The following is a 25,086-nucleotide window of genomic DNA, read 5'->3' on the forward strand; positions in this document are numbered from 1 at the left end:
TGACTCTTTGGATAATTTGCTGCCATTCGGATATGGAGGACTGCAGGTAAGTTCTGTACATTCCTCAAATGTGCTCTATGAGCTAAGTCACAAAACCAAAAGAGACTTTTTATCTGACCTGTCCACTGTTGGCCAGGTCATCCACAGACAGAGTGCTGTCCAGACGGAGTCCCAGTCCAAAGTCACACAGACACAGCGTCAGGTCGTTCTTCACCAGGATGTTGGAGCTCTTCAGGTCTCGATGGACGATGGCCACCTGTAGGGTACATCATTTGCTCATCATTAGGACATAAAATAACGACTGGGCGATGAGAAGCGTTATGACGATTAGTGGCGATGCATGGTCGTATTCACACGGTCCTACCTTCGGGCGCCCGCAGAGGAGACGGTCACTGTGCAGGTGGGCGACGCCCTGGGCCAGACACATGCCCAGCACCTGCAGCTCCTCCCAGCTGATCACGTGACGCGTCAGGTGCTCCTGGAGGCAAACAGTTTAACATTGAAACTTCAGAATAAAAAAAATTGCAAATCACCTTTGGCGGAATCTCCCCAAGGACATATTTGAGGTACGTACACTTTTGACGATTGGAAATATTGTAGTTTTGACTTCTTACAGTTTTAGTTATTAGTTACTTTAAAAAATATGATTTTTGCACAAAGAAATAAGACAATGTAAAAGCACAGCTGGGTTTAGAACATTTAAAACATTTCGTGGGTCCAGCTGCTGCCTGCTCTTTTAGTAATGTTAACAATTATAATGTAGTTATAAGTCACAGGGGACATGTTTCTACTTGTATTACTTAAAGCAGAGTTTTCCTTATTGTACTTGCATACTTTTACTGAGGGAACATTTTAATGCAGGACTTTTTACAGTGTAGTAGTGGTACTTTTACTGAAAGGGTACCTTTCCTACGTTCCCATGTGTTTGTGTCTAAGTGACTAATGGGCACAACATTTTGTTAAAACTAGTCCAGTACTGAGACAGTAGTCGCCTAAAGGGGTGAGTTACCCTGCAAGCGTCTGAATACCTCCCCAACACTGCCCTCAGGTAACACTGCCCTCAGGTAATATTGCCCTCCTCATGTTCAGTTACCTTCACGTGGCGGTCTCACCTGGAGGTTTCCTCTGTGGTGGAAGGCGGTGATGAGCCAGTACTGTTTCTCCACCTTCCTCTCCTCAGCCGTCAGGAAGTGGAGGATGTTCTCATGCCGAAGGTCCGAGTTGGAGAAGATGTCCTTCTCGTTCTTCCAGGAGGCGTACTCCTCATAGGGGAAGATCTTCACAGCCACCGTCTCGAACTGATCCGACGTGGTCTGCTTCAGCTTGGCCTTGTACACCTGGGCGAAGCGGCCCTTTCCCACCTGGGACGGGACCAAAAGCGATGACTGGTTAGAATGGAAGCTCGGGTAGTTTAGAGCAGAACCCATCTGAAGTGCCCCTCGGTGAGTACCAGCATGTCCAGCTCTATGGGCAGCAGCTCGGTGTTGTGGTTCAGGTGGTTGGCGTGCGTCGAGCTGCTGTCCGACCCGTCGTCGTCCATCATGATGGCGCAGGCATCGCTGCAGTCCAGCCCGCCGGCTTTCGGCTTGCGCTTCTTCATGCTGCTCTCCCACTCTCGGCTCACGCGTCGCCGGTAGGCTCGGTACCAGTAGAACATACCAGCCACCACGACCCCCATCACCAGCAGGGGTAGCAGGCTCACCAGGATCACCGACACCAAGGGGTCGTCCGGAGTTGGATCCACGGCTGGAAAAACAAGACGGATGATGAGACGGAGCCAATCGGAAGAGGTCTTTGTAGCCGTGCACCAGCGGGACAAAGTGAGTGCTAGAGGACCTCCAGAGCAGCTGCTGCCATGCGAAGGCACTTCCATTGAAGACAGCTGACTAGTCGGGAGCCGGAGACTGGCTGAGGTTGGTTCGGGTTAACCAGAGAAGATGGTGTGAGTCTACTTTTCAAACTTTATTACTGTTGGTAAATTACTTTTACACAACTGCCGTGAAAATAGAGGCGGGCGCTAACATTACTCCAACACTGTTCCGATAACGCACATGGCCATTGATAAACCGCTATGGTTACATTTAGAATCCTTCAGACTTCAGTCCTGCTTGATTTGGTGACGCCTGGCACCAAAGTCTGGTTTTATACTCTTTATACTATGCAAACATATTCCCACAATGCCATGAGCAACCACAGGGAAGTCATTCTTTAGGCCTGTGCTATGACAACACACAACACGCTGTAAACGGCACAGATATATATATATATATATATATATATATATATATATATATGTATATATTTGTGCTGTCATATTAGTGCGTTATTAACGGCATTAACGCAAACCAATTTTAACGGCGTCAATTTTATTAACAACGTTAACGCATTTTAATTTTTCAATTTTTTTCTCGTGAGCACCACGCCAGATGTAGCTCAACCGGAAGCAAAACAATAGGCACGCCGTTTGTGCTTGGAAGCTAGGCTAACGTTACGGTTTGAAATAAATGAATGGTGAGCGCGATAGGGCAAAATGAATGATAAGACGCTAATGAATGGAAAGTTCACTTTCAAAAAGTTGTCAGATGGTTCCCTTGACAAGACCAAAGTGGTATGTGCCATTTGTCATTGTGAACTGAGCTATCATCGTAGCCTATCCAGTCTGAAATACCACTTGATGGCCAAGCACACAGCTGATGCTAACTCTGCACCCCCTCGTCATAGCCAGACAAGAATGGATGACTTCGGACAGAAACACATGGACACCACAACGAAGAACAAACTTATTGCAGCGATAGCTAAATGGGTGGCTACTGCGTGTAGGCCTGTTCACGTTGTGGAGGACGAGGGTCTAGCTGATATAATACGCATCGCATCCAACGACAGGACAGGAGCTTCACTGTTGTCTGAAAATGTCAACAGGCTTGTCTGTTTGAGTAGCTGGCTGAAAACAAAGAAGTAGAAGGCTTACCTTTTATTGGTAACCTAACTGTTACGGTTCATTGTTCCGAAATAAGATGAAATGTGCATTTATAATTTTATTTTGTAAGCCTTTGTTCACCTGAAATGTGCACTTTATAATTTTATCTTGTACCGCCCTGTTTGGCAGTTGTTTTTCAATAAAATAAAACATTTGCATAAAGCAAGCCAATCCACTTTTTCATGTAAGAGCATTAAAATGAAGAAAAAAAAATTGCGATTAATTGCGATTAATCGCGAGTTAACTATGACATGAATGCGATTAATCGCGATTAAATATTTTAACCGTTTGACAGCACTAATATATATATATATATATATATATATATATATATAGAGAGAGAGAGAGAGAGAGAGAGAGAGAGAGAGAGAGAGAGAGAGTATATACATGAGTTTGTGAACTCAGCAGGGAGAAGAAAAAAAACTCAATAGGCCTTCTGTGGACCTGCCAACAGCCTTTACAGCTTCATGAGCTATTTTTCATTAGCTAGCTCGGACTAAACGTCAGCCAACCCTCAGAGCTGCAGCAACGGGGAGAAAACAGTCGGAGCCTGTCTGCCTCGGCTTGGCCCGGCCCTGGTCCGCTCTGGCTGGGCTCCTTTTCGATGGGTCTCTCGCTCGGGTCTCTCTGGGGGAGGAGCTCGGGACCGAGGACTGACCGTTGACTTGCGTTCAGACTTCCCTCACAACGTTCTCTGATGAGCCCTTCAAATGGTTTCAAGGTTATCAAACAAGTCACAAGCATCATGGAATGCATCAACAAATAAGACCGTCTTTCACCAGCTCATCGAATTGATCGATTTCCCATTTTCCTCACCATATTTACCGTTTGCCTAATACCAGTGGTGAAAAGTACCTAAAATACATCGTTACTTTACTTAAGTAGGAATTTCGGGTATCTATACTTTACTGGAGTATTTATTTTTCAGACGACTTTTTACTTCTACTCCTTACATTTTCACGCAAATATCTGTACTTTCTACTCCCTACATTTTAAAAATAGCCTCGTTGCTATTTCATTTTGGTTTGTTTGATAGGCAACTAGTTATCATGTCTTCCGCTCCATTAAACGCATGTTAATGCTCAGTAGTACACATACTTAACGTTCTGCCGTCCCGCGGGCGTCCTTTACTGGACATTCTATTGTACACTGTGCCCCCTATTTATAGTTCGGTACGAGTGCCATATGTTTCTGGAAACCTACCTATTCTTGTGATTCCAGCTGTGCAATCCGTTTCAAGATCAGACCACCACAGCAGAACAAGACTTTTGTCAGACAACAACAAACAAACAAACGATAGCAAAATCCACAGACAGACTTTGACTTAGCATGAAAATGCATTTATACTTAATTTTCTGTGTCAGCAATACTGGTAGTAAATATGAATAGTACCTCTATAAGTTTGCAAGACTATAAGCCTTTTTAATAGGTATATAGTATATATATATATCATGAATATTTTCAGTCTCAAAATGAAAAAACGCCTAGACATTTCATTAGAAAAACATGTGATATTGTTATCTGCTTTTTACGTAGACTAGATAAGGCTTCAGGCTATGGTTCCATTGTGTTTTCCAGTCCATAAGTCCCATTTATAGTCATCTACAGGCATCTATTTGCAAAGAAATGTTCAGGCGGAAATAAAAACCTTATACTTTAGTGTGTTCAAACTTATATAACTCAGTGTCAGCAGCACTTAAAGTGATTATGACTATTGAGGGGAAACAGCTTCAGAGTGTTACCTTTCAAAAGAGACCAAGACCATGCATTTACTCCGAATAGTTCAAGTACAGCTTGCAATTTACTTTGGGTATACCTGGATAGGCGTTTTTCGTCAAATTTTACAGGAAAGCTAAGCGGTTAATGTATTTGCATTGTAATAAAATGTGATCATTTTCAATGGGCATATATGCAGCTGAAACGGGTAGCCTAGTGCATCCCACATTTTTCAACATAACATTTTAAAACATTATAGTCATTATGGCCTTTAGAAAAATTATTGTTTTGGGGGGAGGTTGGGTAGTGACGCGGCTTAAGAAAAATTCCCCTTACATTACTTTTACTTTTATACTTTTAAGTAGTTTTGAAACCAGTACTTTTACACTTTTACTTAAGTAAAAAGCTTGAGTTGATACTTCAACTTTTACAGAAGTATTTTTAAACCCTAGTACAGGGGTCGGCAACCTGCGGCTCTTTAGCCCGTCTGTTGCGGCTCCCTGAGGCTTTGACAACAAAAAAAAACAAAAAAAGAACGACAACTTCTTTTTCTTTCTTTTTTTGCCAAGTGGAAAACTTTTAAAGGGAAGACCTCTTATCTTGGAGTTTTAGGTGATATTGTGTTACTGAAAATCAAAATAAATGTTTAAATATTTCTTTCACTAAAATGTGCGTCACGTCGCTGTCAAGCCTCCGCCCCTGCAGCTGCTACTCGTGATTCAGAGTGCAGAAGAGCGATTCCTCAACTGCTGCAGCAAACTGAGTAAAGTAGATATACTTTCAGGAAGTGGATCACGTCTCCAAACCTCCGTTTGCGGTGCTCTAGTGAGGAGGACGCTCAGTGTAGCAAAAGATATGCGTTTAAAATGTAAAACTCACTGAAGAGGACAGGTATTGACCCTGCTACCTTGCAGTTACAGAGCAAACACTCTACCACATGAGCCACAAATATAGATAGACCTGAAGGTCTGTATAGTTGTGTTTTTAAATAACCTTAATGTAGCCGACACATGACTATTACAGGTAAAATAGCAATACAATGTAAAAAAATGTCTTTATTCTTGTTCTATAATTTCATAAATACAACAAACTCTAATTTTTTGTATATATAATATCACTATATATAAAACTTCAGAAGCTGTGATATCAAATATTTTTTGCGGCTCCAGACAATTTTTTTTGGGTGGAAAAAGGTAAAAATGGCTCTTTGGATACGAAAGGTTTCTGACCCCTGCCCTAGTATCTATACTTCTACTTGAGTATTGAATGTGAATACTTTTGACACCTCTGCTTTTACCCGAGCAATCGAGTGCAATGTTGAGGTACTGTACTTGAGTATTTTAATTTGAAGATGAAGATAATATAAGCAAGTTGTGCGTGGCCGTCTCATTAGCATAGCTAACGTTGTGTCTTTGAATCCTTCATGGACGCTGCGTGATCGTCAGAGGTGGAATATCTCCCTCTGGAGTTGGAGTGTGTTTGAGTGTGAAGCAGTAGATCTCACTGAAAGCCGCGGACGCAGTGAATCAAAGACACTGAACACGGACCTGAAAGTGGGTTTTGAAATACGACCGCCAGACAGTCTACACACTTGTTCTCAGATTCCACATGTCTGTGCATGTGAGTACGCCTTCAGGGTTTTTTAAGATCGCTTCGAGGTTTTTAACGCTTATTTCCTCTGCTGTGATTGGAGCGTAGGACTGTGTTCATGTGATCAGACGCTGCCAACATAAACTGGCCTTTTCCAATCAGAATGCCAGCGTGTTCTCATGCAGCGTTCAAGGAGGTTTGACACATCATTCCAACTAATAGAGGGGTCCTCCCCTTCTGGCTGGCAATTACACACGCCATGTGTGTGTGTTTGTGTGTGTTTGTGTTTCAGGATGTGAATGTTGGCTTTTCAGACGCTGCCATCTCTGACTCACACTCTTAAATGCTCTACCCGGTTGCTAATTACTTGGATCCTCTCACTGTTTGGTGAATAACAAAGTTGTGAGTTGGATATTAAAAAAGGAGGAAAACGACACAGCCAGACATGATTTCATGTTAGAAGCAGGTGATGGGTGGCGAGATGGAAGCACACTCCCCCGTGCCAGTCCAATTCCAATGAGGCTCTGGTCTCATTATTCACGTTGACTTGGTCAAACACACACACCTCAGACATTGTTGCTGATGATTCAGACTTCTTTCTGATGTGTGCTGGGACTTCATCTTTTCTCAATCTAATGAATCGCTGAAGTTGACTCCTGGTGTCCACAAACTGAACCAATGATATGGAGATCATGTCTGCAGCTTCCTGATGTCTACAAATAGCAGCTAAGTGCTGATAAGATGCTGCTCTAGCGGAACCACGGGCGACCTTGTGGCGCTTTGATTTCTCATGCAGTCCATGATGCAAGAGGATGAACGGTAAACAAAGGTAAACCTGTCTTCACACGGAGGAAAAGGAAAGCGCTTCTCTGGGCCGATGTCAGAGGGCTTCTTCAATGAGAACATCAGCATTTAGAGGTGTGAGCACCGGCTATCTAAGAAATGGAAGTGCTCACTGTCATTGGTTTTTTTGGCAAAGCTTTTGAAGCTTTGAGTTGGCGCCATCTTGTTTTTTTGCAACCAGAATTGACCAGAAGATAAAACAGTAATAAAATCCTAAATACCGTATGTTTTCGGTGGCTTGACCTCGCCGCCGGACAGCCCTTGCCGACGGGAAAGCCACAGGACTCCATTGACAAAAAGTAACTTTACCTCGCAGAGTACACATACAACCCCACTTAAAAAAATTAGTCTGCATTTCTTTTTGAAAAAACGCCGCTGGAGTGAACCTTTAAATATTTGCTGCCGGTTAAAATCCAGTTTGTCTCTGCACGGCCCAAAAGGGCTCCTAGGTTTATGCTGCGTTAGCATTATGTATGGCTTATATGTCATTATGAGCATCATAAAAACTGTTGTTTACTATCTTTCTCTGTGGAGCTTTTATTCTGGTGAACGTATATAAATAACCGGCCTTTATCCAGGCTGGTATCATATTATGTTGGAGCAGTTGGAGGAATCCTGCTGACACAGACTCAAAGTGATTATCACACTCACTATTTACTTGTCATGGTAACCATCCTCTCCCTCCAACATCTCTCTGTCTCCATCTACTTCCTCATCACATCTCAGTGATCTGGTTTTTTTTCCCTCTTTCCCTCCATTTCATGCTTCTTACAGTTGGCCTGCTTCCCTGTGAAGCAGTCTGTTGTGTGACTGAATGACAGCAAGCCAAGATTCCACAGTGAAGGAGGAACTGTAAAAAATAAGAAAAAAAAAAAAAGATCTTGGAACAGACATTTTTTCCTTTCTTGCTCCATTTCCATCTTGTCCTCTTCCTCTGTCGGCTGCACCAATAAGTGTTTCTGATTTATTCTTCCCTTTTCTTATTTTATCTTTTATCTTTTTATCTCTTCCTTATCATCACCTCAAGGTGTCAAAATTCCCCCACTTCATGTTATGGGGACAGTATTATTCATCACGAAGGATACCAAAATAAGCCACGGAACGACTTGGGGGACATCAGGCGACGTACGAGTGAAGGAATGTCGGCAATGAATTGGCTCAACCTCCAAGTCATTCCTCACATAGCGTGCCTCCAAGCATGCAGAGCTCACTTTGACTTTTGGCTGCACAGCTGTAAATGCACTGAAACAAATAGCATGTTACTGTGACAAGGCACTATTTACTATCGATACCTCCCCTTCCCACCGAACACTATGATCAGGAGCTCCGAGACACATGTGTAACTGACACTGGCTGGGAGGCGGTCTGCTCCGAATCCTCTTCACAGGATCCTAATTAGAAACAACTGCCGTGTCACAGAGGCCCAGGTCTCATGGATCCCGTGTATATCAAAATGCACGCACTGATCGACGATAGTGATGATTGGCTGCGACGAACCAGTTTTTTTTTTACATACCTTAATTCTGGCCAGAATTTCTACTAAATTGATGAATTATCAATATATGATTCTAATGCCATCAGTTTATACTGCCATCAGTTTCTTATTTTTTGTTGTTTGCTAACCTGCTTTTGGTTAGCAAACAAAAAATATTATTAAATCTACTGATTTCATTTAGTATTTACTTGTGCCAGATGCCGATGCTTCATGTGTTAAAGCTGCATTCTCTCTCCTGACCACCAGGGGACAACTCCTCTGGTTGTATAGAAATCTATGCTTCATGTGTTAAAGCTGCATTCTCTCTACTGACCACCAGGGGTGACTCCTCTGGTTGTATAGAAATCTATGCTTCATGTGTTAAAGCTGCATTCTCTCTACTGACCACCAGGGGCGACTCCTATGGTTGTATAGAATCACTGTGCCACTCAAAGCTATCGGTTCAATGTTTTCTTGCATGACACTAGATACATGAGTTACTGTCGAGAATCATTCGACACTCCCTTGTGGCGACATTTGTAGCATTTTTGGATGCACAAACACCCTCAGTCACATAAACCGCACAAACACGATTACGAGCACGTCACAAGAATGTGAACACTGGGGCAGAACAATGTGAGGCATTCGTGGAGAAATACGCCATGGCAGGGGTCCAGCAAACAAACAAGGACTTCCTGCTGCATGTGTCCTCAATGGGAGGAAGGAACCACAACCCTTACCCTCAGGGCTCTCTCTCTGTGTGTGTGTGTGTGTGTGTGTGTGTGTGTGTGTGTGTGTGTGTGTGTGTGTGTGTGTGTGTGTGTGTGTGTGTGTGTGTGTGTGCGTGTGTGTGTGTGTGTGTGTGGGTTTTCAGTAGAAGATACACACTGACAGACACAACGATAGATCACTATTACACAAACCACCATCATCTCAGCCTTATGTGGTGGCTTTTCTGCATCTACACTTTATATATAGTTAAGTACGTTTGCTGGGGGTGTAATCCCGCCTACAAAGCTCTGATTGGCGGACAGCTTCTCCCAACAAGTCATCACTGGGCACAACACCCGAGCAGATCTGAATCTCTGAACGAATCGAACGAACATATCGTATAGAAGTCTATGCTTCATGTCTTCAAGCTGCATTCTCTCTCCCGACCACCAGGGGGCGACTCCTATGGTTGTATCGAAGTCTATGCTTCATGTGTTGAAGCTGCATTCTCTCCTGACCACCAGGGGGTGACTCCTCTGGTTGTATAGAAGTCTATATAAATGACTCTACTTCTCTCTTGATTTATTCCCTTAGTAAATATTGTAAACATGAGTTTATGTCTCAATCTCTAGTTGCAAGTCTTCTTCAATACAGCATGATGTTCATTTAGTAAATTATGGTCATCTAGAGTCAAGCAAGGGATGCTTTAGGGCGGGGCTACAGGGTGATTGACAGGTCAACACCATGTTAAATTCACTTTTTAAACCAGGCCAAATAAGCGCACTGTCAGTCAGAACAGAGGTGTTCTCTGTCGAGTTCACCATGTGCTGGAGATGTTTCTGATTTCAGCTAAACACAGACAGGAAACCATATGTCTGAGCTCTCCAGGTGGCTGGTCTACACCACACACACACACACACACTGAGACAGACACTCAACTTTTCTTCTCAGCAGCTAAACACACGGCTCTAAACGCACGCAGATGCCTGTCTTGAGGAATCCCCGACCTGTGTTTACGTGTGTTGCGAAACACCACGTTTCCACTTCCTGTTTGTGATGACGTTGCAATATCCATCCTGTGCACACAGCACAGTAGAGAAACATCAGTGTGACCTAAAAGGACTTCTGAAACAGCTTTACACGGTGCTATACAGTTCCCATGTGGGCGACCACAAGGAGGGGAATAATGACTGACTGATCAGTGATAGACCGCCAGCAGGAGGAAATGTGACGGAGGGTTGGAGATGTATTGCTCTGCTGAGACTGAGAGTGATCAGAAAAAGATGACTACGTCCACTTTCTGCATACAGGCCATGGCCCCAACTTGGCAGAACTCAAGGTTTTAAACGTTCCATCGAAAAGCTCCAAGTCTTGCCCCCAAAATGGACGAAGTTAAGAGAAGAGCAAATAAAAGGCAATTCTTGAGTCACGGTTAACTCTACTATTCCTAGCTCCTTCTCTCAATAGAAAATGTCTGTAGATTGCTTTGATAAAAGTGACACTCAATAACACAAATAAATGAGAGAGACAATGCAACTGGTTGTACGTACCTGTCAACATGCATGATTACTAAAAACCACGGTATATAGTAGTATATAGTATATATTTGGGTTCATTGAATGTGTTGGGGAGATATAGCACTGCCAGCCTCATCCCTTCGCCTTTAACGCATTCATAATTGATCTTACACATCCAGACACGGGCCAACATTATCTTTGTTTGGACACCTTTGCTCTCCTCATAGCTGTTATTATCTCCACCAACTCTCTCTTTGGTTATGTAGCTGCTAAATGCTCCACTATGGAAACCTTTGTTTATCCGCTGTTTGATGCTGGGAACAGTATACAGCGGATTAATCAGAGGTCCCGCCAGTGAAAATAGCTGCATAATGTGGAAACAAAGCAGATACGAGCAGTGAGACTTACCCAGAAGTGAAACCAAAGCAGTGAGCTGAAAAATGCTAAAAGGCTGAGTTCATTAAAACCCGTTCACATTTGATGTAGTGGATTAGTCCACAGGTTGAAACCAATGCACTGACAGGTGCAGCTTTACCTTCAGGAGAGGGCGTGAGCTTCACCGTGCACTCACCGGGGGTGAACAAGAGTTGGTCGTTGCACTCCTCCTCGTCCGTACAGGAGCAGACGTGAGCCATCCCACTCGTGGTGTTCTTCTCCTTCATCACGCAGGTGGAGCTGTTGTAGTCGTCCAGCATCACACCGTAGAGCGGCTTAGACGGGTCGTGGCACAGGGTTTCGACGGAGAAGTCGGTCTCGTTCTTCCTCCTGAGAGACGGGCAGAGATGAGACTGTTAGGGCTGTGTCCATTGAGACCGATCTGGTTACATCTCAGAGATGAGCGGCAGCGTTCTCTCTCGGGTACCTACCAGAGGGAGACGCAGACCTCGTGGCTGTCCATGCAGGTGGACGTGATGGAGCAGTTGGACATGCAGGTCCCTGTGCCGCTGCAGGAGGAAAGCTCGACGTCGCAGAACTTACAGAGCTGACTCATCGGGAAGTAAGGGGGCATACCTGCAGAACACACACAGAGAGCATCCGTCAGGTCAGCTTCATGCTTCAGGCAAGTGCTGTTCTCAAACTGGAAATACAGACATTTTAATACCACCTCATCGGTGCAAAAGTCTTAATTCTAACTTCCTCATTGACTTCACTCGGATAGAACTGGAGGTTGCAGCTGGTCTGAATGCACCGATTGGATTTCTCATCCGAAGCCGATACCTGGACTACCTACCTGGAAATAAATACATAGATAGAAATCTATTGATTTATCCTGACTGCAAACTACATACTGTACACGACCGCAAGAACCACAGGCCGGCATCAGCTGCCTGGATGTAAGGTGGTCCGGCCCATAGAGCACTGTCGACGCAGACACACCAGCGAGGGAAACACCTCCACGGGCTGATGGGGCCCGAGGAAACCCTTGAGCCATACAGAGCGCGCACACTGAACCACCAGCACAGGCAACCACAGCTGAATCAATAGGCAGCCTGTGCCAAGCTACAGCAAAACCACTTGGATACATAAACCCCAAAACCTCATGAAATATTCAATGCCTTGAAAAAAAAACACTGTGCACAAGGATTTCCTGAAAAACGCAATAAATCTTTTTTGTTAGTCATTCACGCATCAAAGAAAGAAGTGTTTTCTGATCTGTCCACTGTAGATTTTCAGGATGAGTGGACAGACCTGTCTGCTGCGGAGGAAGAAAATGACTAACGCGGCTATTCATAAACTTATTGCTCTTTCATGTTTGACGAGTTGAAGATCTGCATTTGTGATCCATAAATGGCTAGTTGGACAGCATTGCATGTGGTAGCTCTAATCTGCAAAATCATCTCACCGCTGTCGTTCTCCTTGGTCTCCGGGACAGGTTCAGACCTGCCCGTCTGACTCCAACCCCCCTCACAGATGGTCTAGCGCTGTGTTGAAAACCCAGGTATTGGAGGTTTAAGAGCTTAAACATGCAGAAAACAAGGTTTCTCCGTGTGACTTTTGAGTTCTAGTAAGGGTGGGTTGGAAGCAATGTATAGTACCCAAGTGTTGTGGTGCAGAACAAACCCTCCTGCAGCCGGGAGGTCTGACTTTAAAACTCTGGTCCAGCTCCACTGGGCAGAAGTCCTTCCGGCTCTGCACCACATATCAGTTTTTCCCTCACTTCTGGTTGAAATAAACAGCAGTGAGCTATTTGTAGCTGTTCCCCTAGCGCAGTGGTCACCAACCTTTTTAAGCCCAAGATCCCTGACCTCTGCCTCGGTGACAGGCAAGATCTACCTATTGAGGCGTTGAGAGAAAAAGACTGTCCAGACTATATTTACAACTGGAGGCTTTTTCTTTGGCCTAATTGTAATTGAATGAAATCAAACACTTTGGTCCAGCTTTCAATTTGATGTGACCAAGAACACACTAAATGACTTAATTTCAGTGCAACATAAAAAATAAATTATTTGTTAACTTATTTATAAACCTGCTTATTTAGTGCAGCACATATGAACAAGAAAAAACACATTTCCAATGAGCAGGAGGCTGGATGAAGTACCAATATTAACTGTTGTATTTATCAACTGTTGTATTTAACAACTGTTTGAATTGAAGCATAATTTTTGCAAAATGTTTGAAATGATAGATAAAAAAAATAAAAAAAATCAGTTCAGTTTTTACTCCGTAAAATATCTGAATTGATAAAGTTAAGACATTTTAATTTGGATGTGGTCAGAAATGTCCTGAACAGAACGCTTTGAAATGGGTCCACTCATCCTCTGTCTGTGCCCGGCATGGAATCTTACAATGTAAAGTAGTGCACAGGGTTCATTGGTCCAAGATTAAACTGGCTCGTATATTCCCAGGTGCAGACTCACGCTGTGACCGGTGCCATTTAGGACTGGCCAGTCTTGGCCACATGTTCTGGGATTGTCCTGTACTCGCGCCGTTCTGGAACGGTGTCTTTGACACTCTCTCAGCCGTCACTTCTACCAATATCTGTCCCTCACCATTAGTTGCCCTATTTGGTATACCTTCTGGGAACTCACTACCATCTTACTTCTGTGAACTTGTGGCCTTTCTGTCACTTTTAGCAAGGCGTGTTATCTTGCTACATTGGAGGAATTGGAACAATTCCTTTATTAGCATCCAAATAAAGCTGACAGGTCACTGTTTCTCCGTCATCCATCACATCCTCACACTTGACTTTACATCTGCAGCTGTGCCCCTTGTAATGTATAATGTGGCAGATCTTCCACAGACCCAATGGGTGACGTCATGGTGACTACATCCACCTCTTGGATAAAGTCTGGGAACAAACTCCAGTCTGCACACACATCCCTCCTTTTTTGCAAACAACAGCAACGGCCCCCCAACACGTCCAAAATCCAAGATGTAGTCAAAACAACTGCACGCAGAGCAGTCCGGCTATCGCTCAATCATTTGACTCGCAGCGACGTCTGCGGAGCCGTGAAACCCGACCAGAGTTGACAGAGTGACTCCATGAGTTCTCCTGGGCCTCCCTTGTGTCGTCAAACTCCACGCTTTCTCCTGTGAGGCTTCACTGCTACGGTTGTACGTCTTTGTGGGTGGATGTGTGCGTGTTGGTGTGCATTAAGCAGTTAATATACTTTGGAGACGACGCACTCCGTCACACGGTAAGAGTGTAGTTTGGGGACAGGGCCGAGAGTGTGACGTAGCCGGGCGCTCAAACCCACACACCACCCCAGAGACAGATAAACCTGCTGATTTAGTGCAGCACAGTGCCACAGAGAAGGAAATACATTGTGAATGAGTAACAGCGGTAGAGTTGTACCGAGCAGCCAGTGAGCTCAGTCAGTTCTTTATGGTGTTGATTCATCTTTATTGCACTGTTGTGTAATGCTGATTGCACATTAAGAGCAAATGTACTGTCAACGTTCTGATAGTCGGTTGTTTTTGGCTGGTAAAGAGTTAACTTTGATTAACAGTCTGAACCCAGGCCACTGTTGCTTGGGTTATCACTAGTTATTGCAAGTCCTTTAAAGTGACTGTTCAACCTTTTTAGGAACTAAACTTTCTAACTTCATTTTCAAGAAGGAGATGAGAAGAAAAACACCAATCTGTTGTCCATGTGTTAAAAAGATTCAGAGTATTGAAATAGAGCATCAATAATAGTAATAATAGAGAGGAGTAATGTGATGTAACGCCTCTGACTCAGGCTGGTCTCATCCAGCCATCGCAGCAAAAGCTACAAAAAATAATATGGCAAAATTCGTAGATATTCAATGACGTCTCTTACGTATATTATCCACGCCATTATGAAGGAGGAAGTAAAGGTTGAAGCACACATCGGGCGGGAGTGGAGGGGGCTGGGTACGTACTGTCTAGCTAACCACTCTGCGCTGACTGGCTAGCTAACGGCCGCCGCTATGCACCGCACTGACTGGCTAGCTAACGGCTAACCGGTAACAGGTAACCCCTGTGAAGCAATATATGTCCTCTGAACTCCATACAGAGAACCTTTCAGTACAGATCTGGAACCGGGGTGTGTGTAGCCCAGCTTAGCAATATGACTGGAAGCGGTTTCATGATAAATTCTATAGAACATGTTTTAAGACACTTTACGACATTTTTTTAAAGTAATTCTTTTTTTGTCATCGTCTACAGGTTTTTTGAAAATATGTGTACATGAATAGATAAGACAGCATGTTCAGGGATGTTAATAACATCGAGCTATTCATATGACCAACGGCTATCAATCGAAAGAGTTCTGTTGATTGCAGTAAATGTGTAAAAGGTTTCAATTTGACTCTGTTATGACTGTAAGAAGATGAGACATATCTTTCTTTCATCGGTACAAAGAGTTAACCAAGACTAAAGGTAAATGTCCCCATTTCTAGATTAATGATGAAACAACAGCGCTGTTGATCTTCGATAGTTAGAAGCTGCTCTACTTTGAAATCCCACCACCAGAAAGTGAACGGGTCACTGTGCATGAAGGTCTATGGTGGTATGTGGGTCATTGTTCCAGCTGCAAAAACGCTTTGACTTTCTCCCCTGCACTTTTTCCCTGCAGCTACTTCATGTGTAGGAATTATAGTATGAAAACAACGTCGACCTCGGTGTGTCACGGGAAAACGTGCACTGTCATTAACCGTGCTCCTGATGGCTCCTGAAGGGGCTGTGACTGTGATGGGAAGCCGTGCTGCTGCGAGCTGCTTCCGGCTGTCAGATCGACGAATTACATTGATAAATACCTGCGTTTCACCAGAGAAAATGCAGAAAAGTTCAGACAAAGATTCTCCAGTAAATAACAAAAATGTTGTTTCATGAAGTGAAAATCTAAAATAATGAATGTGGCAAAAAACGTGTTGGTATATATTTTGTATATACCCCCTCTAGCCCCGACCCTCTGCCCACATCCTCAGCGGTTTGTAAATCAACTGAGGATGTGAGCTCAGCGAACGGCAGAACAGGAAACGGGACAGCAGTTTATCACCCGACCAGGAAAAGACTCTGAACTGCTCCAACGGCAATGGAAAAGGGGGACGATCTGCACACCAGGCCGACTGCAGGGCAGCGTCCCTTAAAGGGCCTGAAAGCAACTCATAAAGGTCCTGAAAGCGTCCCTTAAAGAGCCTGAAAGCCACACTTCTTCCCTCAGCTTCTTACGGAAGCACAAGTTTGGGTTTCAGGGGATGTCGGTCAGGAATTAGCAATATTTGTTTGTTTGTGTGGCTGTGTCAGAGTGCAAAAAACTCCCAACATATACAATTATGATTATATTTGAAATAGTATTATATTCAATATTATATCTTGCTGAATCAACAAAATGAATAATATTGTGGAGCGGTCTCTGCAGGAGCAAACACGATTGGAAATCCCTCTCTGCACCCGTGGAGAATGACCCGAATGCCTTGTTCCCATTTATTTAGTTGTGGTGTCCACATTTGATCCCTGTGTGTGTGTGTGTGTGTGTGTGTGTGTGTGTGTGTGTGTGTGTGTGTGTGTGTGTGTGTGTGTGTGTGTGTGTGTGTGTGTGTGTGTGTGTGTGCTGCTAAATAACTGCCCCAGCAGACGGCCCAGCTCCCTCCCTACGCTCCTGAAATGTACCCTCCCACCTCCACGACGGGTTTCTCCCTCTTAACACGACTCCCTGCGACTTGTGTGTAACCCTCTCGTTCCTCCTCGTCTTTATCTGCCTCCCCTTGACTCGCTCCACTCCTTCGCCTCCACCATCCTTCTTCTCTTTGACACCGCGAGTCGGCGAAGCGAGGCGAGAGGGGAAGTCGACTAATATGGTAAAGAATCAAAGGGAGACCCTTCAGTGAGGTCAAAGTGGGTGACCCCCATCTGCTCTCGTCTCCCACACTGAGGCCCAGTGGAGTCTGTTCCTTACACTTGAATACTGAACTGATACTTTGCTACCAAATCACTGCCGAAATGTTTTAAACGGAACGTTTTTAACCGAGCGTGAGAAACCGTCCCAGTAGTGACATCAAGTGTCAGCAGCCGGTAGGCAGCGGAGTCCTGCTTAGCTCGATAACGGAGCTAATGGCCAACGCTACCAGAGGTTGCATTGCATCGTAACGTTACCATGAAGACTGTTATCTATGAATCAACAGGCTATGCAACGTAGTAAAGGACCAACAAGGACGTGCGCTCCCAGTCCTTGTTGAAGTTCATTACCAAAGGTACAACCAAAGTATTGTCTCCATGTTAAACAAACATGCCCACGTTTCCTGCTGGAGTTCATGGGAGGTATAGTATCCCATTAGGGATCAAGGTAAAAAAGTATATAAGGTATCCGAACTGCCATCTCTTTCTCACACCGGTGTGGTCGTGAGGCGGAGGCCCTGTGCACAAACACTGATTCCCTGGAAAGGAAGGAAAAAGGAACCTTCCTGCGATGGCCAACTGAGCGGACGGTTTCCACATCAATTGAAAGGAAACACTGAAAGAAGAGATTGAAAAACAAAACAACCGAGTCCGGCTGGTGTTTGGATAAGCAACATGTCGAGCTGCTCGGGGGCAGAGGAACTGGGGTAACAGTGTGGTGGGCATGTGGGTGGAGCTTTGCGTGTCTTCTTGTGCGTGTGTGTTGATGTCTATTTGTGACACATATAATGCTAGCAGGACCACACAGTCTTTTCTGGTATGTGGGATTTCCAGGTTGAAAATAGGCCCAATGCATTGTGGGAGGAGGGCAGGAACAGACAGCAGAGAAAGAGGGGAGGGTGATGTGTGTGCGTTCACAACGAGTTGTGCTTGCCATCCTCATGCTGTGTTCAATCCACCCACCTGTCACACACAGAAAGACGCGTGGGGAGGCTTTCTGTGGTGGACTGAAGTGGGCGGAGCTTGGTTAGACAGACGGAAAGTCATGTTCTCACATGAGGTCCAGAGGAGCGAGCTCACCGACAACACAGTAAATTCTCCAGTGTTAAATATGCATTGTCAAAGTGTATGAACTCTTCCAGAGTTATTACAACAACGTCAAGAGTAATTACTACCAATGTCTTGCCCAGTGTTGGTGTAAATAATTTAAAGTTTTAGTTAAACTTTTCAGTGTAAACATGCAGTGTCAAAGTACAGTTACTCTTTCTGAGTAATACAACAACAGCCAGAGTAAAACAAACCCCAGTGTTGATGTATGTGTACACTGCTACAAGACGTAGAGTACTCTGGAAACTACTCTGTACTCCGCCCATCTCCTCTCCGACGGATCAGGAGTCTCCTCACTGTCCATCTTGCACTTCTCGAAAGACTGTGGTAAGTTTCTTTAAATCACTTATGGAACAGTTCAACTGAATTCTCATTTTTTAAAGTAACGTGAGCATTATATTGCTGTCTGCTGACGTTCAGTCCTATCTCATGTGTTTATAGCTGCAGTGCTGCACCTCTCAGGCTGCTGAGGATACGTCAGCCCTTCCAGAAGAAGGCAGAGGGAAGGTAAGTTGATGTGTAAAATGTTTGCTGTGAACTTCCTTTGGGGATTGCCTCATTTAAAAAAAACAATGTCAATCTTTGTATTTACGGTCATTTCTTCAAAATCATTTCATATTTAATTTCATTGTCTTGTCCTCTTCTCTTTCGTTTCACAACAGATCTGTTCTGGTTAAGAAAGCTGGTGGAGACGTATTGTCTGGACTACAACGACCAAAGGTCTGACGGATGGGAGTTACACTGGCATCTCAGAAACATAAGTGAACATTGTATGCAAACTAAACTAAAATGTTTTTATTTTTAATAAATTGTTATTAAGATCTGATATACTGGTGTTTGTTGTTTTTTTCCCCCTGCAGACATATTTTAGTTGTATTGTTTTAAGTGTTAGCTGGACATGGTAAAGTGAGAAAATGCAAAACACTTCATAGTTATTCTGTTGAAGAGGTAAAAAGGAGTGAATCATTAAGTAGGTAAGTGTTGGATAAAAAGTACACTAATAGGGAGTAAATACAAGAGTAAATATTTTTTAACAATGGCAAGAGTCAGTTAAAACAACACTTAGTGTTAAGTAGGTCTAACACTAATGAAGAGTAATATTTGAGTCTTAGATTCAAACAAAAATAAAACTATTAAGTGTTATTTACATCCTAGTGTAAAATCTGAGTAACACTTCTCAGTGTAGTGTAGTGTAACCAGAGTTACCAGAGTTGAATTGACTCTGAAATGTTAACACTATGTTCAGTGTAACTTTAACACTGTAGATAGGGACCATATGTTCACTGACTCAGTGTTAAATTTGACTCTTTAAGTTTTGCATTAGCACTGTCAAATTGACTGTGAAGGAGATCTCACATGAGGTCCAGAGGAGAGGAGCGAGCTCACCTAGAATTGTAGAATTGTCCTAAATTCACCAAAAGCGACCATTAAATAATAACTAATTTGCCTCTTTGAACACAACATTTCAGCAAACTTGTAATGTAAAGAAATATTGTCTCAATAAGTTTCATGGTGATATCCATTCAGCTGTAGAGTCTTCAAAATGTATGTAATATTACTAAACATCTCTTTAAATGCCGTTCTCTCCAGCAGCTCTCACATCCACCAAACTTTACACTTTCATTCTGTTCTGAAGCTTTTTACATGATGGTTCACAGCTGATGATGCAACATGTTGTTGGTGAAAAGGGATTTTCTAGCTGTTGACAGTATTTTCTGATTCATGGAGCGATAAAAAGAGATATCCAACATTCCTTCTGTAAAAATATGTCTAATATGTCAACAAAAGGAAACACGAATTTTGGACTTTATCCAATGTTCAGGTTTCACGTCGGGAAATGTTTGCAAATAAGCACATACTTGGAAAGATGAGGCCCTATTTGCATATTTAAACATACATTTTCAGAAAGGTGTACTGTGAAACATAACTGCCTTAATGTGAGGATCAATAGGGAAGTTCATGTCTGTTAGTTCACATTCAGGAGCTGAGGAACCACACTCACAAATTCACTTTTAAATATAAATACTCCAACATTATTACAAAGATACCAAATATTGTACATTTGTATGAAATAATGCACAACACACGGTGTATGTTGACATATCTCTGGGTCTGACATGTTGAACATGAACCCCAATGTCAGAGTTAAATAACAAGGAAGTTATGTTGCACTCCATATTAAAATGTGATATTATTCATAGAAACAGCTTTTACATTGCTGGCCAATAAACGGCCAATTCTACCGAAGTGTGACTATAGCTGGTGTTATGAGAGTTATGAGAGTTATGCTAGTTATGCTAGTTATTATGGTTATGATCGTTATGACAGTTATGACCGTTATGATAGTTATGACAGTTATGTTATTTATGATAGTTATAGTTATGATGGTTATGACAGTTATGATATATCATAACTGTCATGATATGATGGTAGAAAAGAGGCTGACTGGAGGAACACGTGAACCCGCCGCAGAGCTGTCTGGGAGTCACCTGTCGCGCGGGCAGCAGCGGCGCGAGCTCTTCACAGCGTTACCGGGCAGCGGAGCGAGCTTGTGCGCTACTTTAAAGTTACTTTAAAGTTTAGGCAAACGCGGAACTCACCGGCAGCTCCGGGCTCCAGCAGCGCGGTGAGCAGGAGGCTCGAGACCAGACCCCGAAGAGACGCGGCGCGGCGCGAGCCCTCCATGTCCTGCTGGTCCGGTCCTCCAGAGAAGGTCTCACTCAGAGGAAGAGAGGCTCCTCTCCGCGCAGCAGCTGGAGACGACTGCTGAACCACACACACACACACACACACACACACACACACACACACACACACACACACACACACACACACACACACACACACACACAGGAAAAGAGAGGGGAGGACTCTCTCTCTCTCTCTCTCTCTCTCGCGCGCGCTCTCTCTCTCTCTCGCTCTCTCTCTGTGTGTGTGTGTGTGTGTGTGTGTGCGTGTGTGTGTGTGTGTGTGTGTGTGTGTGTGTGTGTGTGTGTGTTTGTGTGTGGATGTGTTTAACTCATGTTGTGAGTGCACACATCTGTTTACACAGTTGCGTTGTGGGGAACCGCCTTCTCTTCTGGGACAAAGCGTATGTCCCCATAATGTGACGGTGTTAATGTCCTCTGAAGTAATGGAAACGCTACTGTGTATGTGTGTGTGTGTGTGTGTGTGTGTGTGTGTGTGTGTGTGTGTGTGTGTGTAATTACTTAATACTGGCAAGGACAACAGTAAACAGCTCTCCATACATATACATAAACTCAGGGCCTTGGCATGTTGCCAGCCAGCTTTCTGAAATACACAACGTTTCTGGAGATGTTCCGAATGTGTAGACTGGGAGTGAACAAGGTTCCAGCCAGCTGAATAGGTGTCATACACTTTTTACTTTTCTTATTCTTTTTTCTTTATTTCAAATGTCAAATACATTTTCTCTGTAAGGTCCTTGAATTAGGGTCTGACAGTCTTCCCCGCTCAATCCTGGTTCTGGTTCTGGCCTCACTTCCCTCCCCCGGGCCCAGCAGTACGGTCTGGGCCTCCAGCAGCCTGGTGTTGGGTCCCAGTGGGGCCGGCGGGGCGAAGCCCTGCTCTTGACTGGAGGAGTAGACCCGCTGACGGGCACGGGGCTCTCCACCTCCCACCAGATCTCCACCTGCAGGTCGAAGAGGGCAGCCAAGTCGGATCTGGGTCTGTCCTTGGAGAACCGGTCACTGCTGGAGGCCCCGCTGGAGGCCCCGCTGGAGGCCCCGCTGGAGGCTGGGCATTGGGCAAGCTGCATGCCATAAACCGATAGACTATCCAGAAATAGTCTCCTCGCTGTTTGTGTCATGGAGGTCACATGAGGCATCAGCATCACATCCAGACTGTCCACAACATGGCAGTGAGCTCTGCTGCATTTGAGATGGCAGCACAGAACTTGAGCCCGGTGCCAGAGAATCCAAAGAGTCTGCCGTCTGGTCTTAGAGGCAGCAGGTCTGGGCACGCTGCTCTCGACCAGCACTGGAACCAAGCCACGCTCTCCAGAGTCTCACAGCCCCGCCCACCCCTCTCAGCAGTCCTCTCCAGTCCAGCTCCCTTGGGGCCCGGTTCTGTTTGTGTTTGGTAGTTAGTTGTAGTAGAATATATTTTACAAATAAACAGAATTGGGCTTTATGTCTAAAAAAGTGAATCCCTTTTTAATAAGTAGGGACATTCTTGTGTTTTTGTTGTTGAAAGAGAATCCAACACCACGACCAGCTCGTCAGGAGTCTGCAGTTAGTTTCTTGGTCACCATTCAGGAAGTGAGCTGCTTTGTGTGGGTTGACCATATATTGGTGATGATAGCTTCCACACTTCTGAGGTTGCACGAATTTCAGCTTCAATTCAGTTCATTTTGTAAAGCCCAAAATCACAAATACAAATTTGCCTCAGAAGGCTTTACAATCTGTAAGACATACGACATCCCTGTCCCGGGACCTCACATCGGATCAGGAAAAACTCCCCCAAATAAAGATAGTAGAAATCCTTTCACAGGGAAAAAAGGGAATCTCAAATACAAGTGATCAACACATTTCACCCCTCAATGCCCAGTTTTCCATTTCATTTCACCTTAAAGAAATACCGAATCCACAAAGCAGCATTTGTTTATCAGTACCTCACCCCGTGTTACCTGTCTGAAGAACACTTCTTTCGGTGAACGGAGAGCAAAAAAAGAGAAAAGTCTTGATGAATTGAAGAAAGTGTGGGCAAAGCTAGATCTAAACATTTGTTTACAAACTCTCACAACTCCTGCAGAATAAGTCTGTACAGTGGCCTGCTCAACACCCCCCGGACATGGCCTATCACCCCTCCTAGACACGGTACCTGAACATATCTCTGTATTCATCCCACTGGGAACCTTTCAACACTCCGAGACAATTTGGCACATAACGACCACTTCTAAAAACCTTTTAATTTTTTCTTCTATTCTTTATTTAGGTTTCTTGCTTTTTGCTACACTTTCTGTTATTTTCTAATTTCCTTTTTCTTTAACTATGTTCATGTTATGCAGCAATAAACTGCAATGATTTGGGTTCTGATTAAAAATAGAAAATATCTCCGGCCTTATTCTTGAAATGGTCAAGAAAAGAGGGATTCAGACAGCTGTTAGAAATCTGTTTGATTGCTTGGGCAGTATTTGAGAAACAAAGACCAAAACTATGTTTCTTCCAAATTCTCTGTCCTCCCAAATAAAAAATACCTAAAAACCACAGAACAATTTTGTTTTCCTCCAAATGTAGATCAGATGGGGTCAATTGGATACGTTCAAGTCCCAAATTAAGAGATTTCTGGTTGATTCCCGAAAACTAGAATGATGTATAGGACGTGTCAGTGGGTGTAGTTTCTGTATTATTATTGGGGGGAGTTTTTCCTGATCCAATGTGAGGTTCCGGGACAGGGATGTCATGTGTACAGATTGTAAAGCCCTCCGAGGCAAACTTGTATTTGTGATGTTGAACTATATAAAATAAACTGAATTGAATTGAATTGTATTAATCATTCCAGCTATCAACACCAGCAGCTGTCCATCTCCAATAAGCCCGATGAGCTCCATACAGGACTGTGAGCTGCCGACTGGCTTCATTAAACATCCTGGAACAACCAGTCCGTGTTCCTGAGGCGGTTCACATCCTGAAGTGCTCTGGACTCTTTGCCAGGCGAGTTTCACAATACTGGACAATTGGACACATCTGGGATACACGTTCTGTTGCCATGCTGGCTGAGAGAGCGAGTAAAAGAACATCTCGCTGTGATTCATGATAGTCCATGTCCAACAGATAGTCCATGTTTATAGGGAAAAAATAATAGTTATATAGTTTATATATCAGCCACGTAGTCCCTCAGATCAAGTGCTGCAAGTTAATTGTGTTTTTATTCAAGATGAGTTATGGTGAGAGGATTGAATGTTTATAAATAAAAAACAACTGTGGTCTTTAATGGAGACTTTATATTTCCAAATAACAATTTATAGACATTTAAACAGCAATTAGTGCTGTTAATATGCAAGTATTCATCATTAGCAAAACAATATTGATAGAAAAACAACGGTTGTTGGATTCCTTGTATGTACAACATATCACTATGTCCATGTTGTATCTGTATAAGATTCACAATATCTGGTAACTGTACTTACCTGGTAACTGTACTTACTTCTGTAGCTTTTGCTAAATGATTTGCGGTGGTTTTGAGAGCATTGTGCTCAACTAAGTAATCTGAAATCTGAGAGTATGGCGACATGGCTACAATGAGGTTGATGGGTAAAATATACCAGCAGGAAGACGATCTAGTTGTTTCCTGGTGACATCATGACAGGATGCTGTTTTCTTAACTGCTGACTGAAGCAAAGTTGCTGTCTGATGGGATTCCCCAGCGAAAGGCAAGTGCAATGATAACTTGGGGAGTGATTAATGGCATCAGGCTCCAGTTGATCAGCCGGATTTGAAGACCATCACACCATCTGGTTCTTCGCCGCTCTCTGTTGTCATGGTGTCGTGTGACGGGGCAAACAGGAAACGCTCACTACAGACGTCAAACAGCCCTTCTCTCTGTCTGGGTGAAGCGTTGCATGACCACGAGGCTGTCGATTCCTTTAAACATGGAGGTGAAAAGAGGGAGGAGCCGGTCTGAGCGACGGCTGAGTGAAAGTGTGTGTGGTGTGAAGTGTGCGGCTTGTGTCTGATGTGTAAAGTCCCTTTCTTTATTCATCATGCACAATACCCAGCAACATGATGAGTCACACATCACAGACAGCTCCTCAGTGAGTCAGAGCCTTCTCTCTCTCAATCAACACACAGCATTCCTATTGGTCACAATCACTTGTCGCCATGACAACCCGC

General features: G+C 43.9%; 1 protein-coding gene across 1 annotated transcript in view; it reads right to left on the minus strand.

Moving 5' to 3' along the window:
• tgfbr2b (transforming growth factor beta receptor 2b) overlaps window positions 1-20,912 on the minus strand; it is a 38,651-nt gene extending 17,739 nt beyond the window's left edge. The window contains exons 1-7 of the mRNA XM_079227763.1: window positions 20,836-20,912; window positions 11,695-11,839; window positions 11,400-11,593; window positions 1,451-1,746; window positions 1,113-1,361; window positions 365-478; window positions 119-256 (exon numbers count right to left, since the gene is read on the minus strand). Of these exons, the coding sequence (XP_079083889.1) occupies window positions 119-256; window positions 365-478; window positions 1,113-1,361; window positions 1,451-1,746; window positions 11,400-11,593; window positions 11,695-11,837 (1,134 nt within the window). The 5' untranslated portion in view covers window positions 11,838-11,839; window positions 20,836-20,912. The remainder of the gene's footprint in view (window positions 1-118; window positions 257-364; window positions 479-1,112; window positions 1,362-1,450; window positions 1,747-11,399; window positions 11,594-11,694; window positions 11,840-20,835) is intronic.
• Window positions 20,913-25,086: the final 4,174 nt, after the last annotated feature.

This window comes from Taurulus bubalis (genome assembly GCF_910589615.1).
Source record: "Taurulus bubalis genome assembly, chromosome: 12".
Taxonomy (NCBI): domain Eukaryota; kingdom Metazoa; phylum Chordata; class Actinopteri; order Perciformes; family Cottidae; genus Taurulus; species Taurulus bubalis.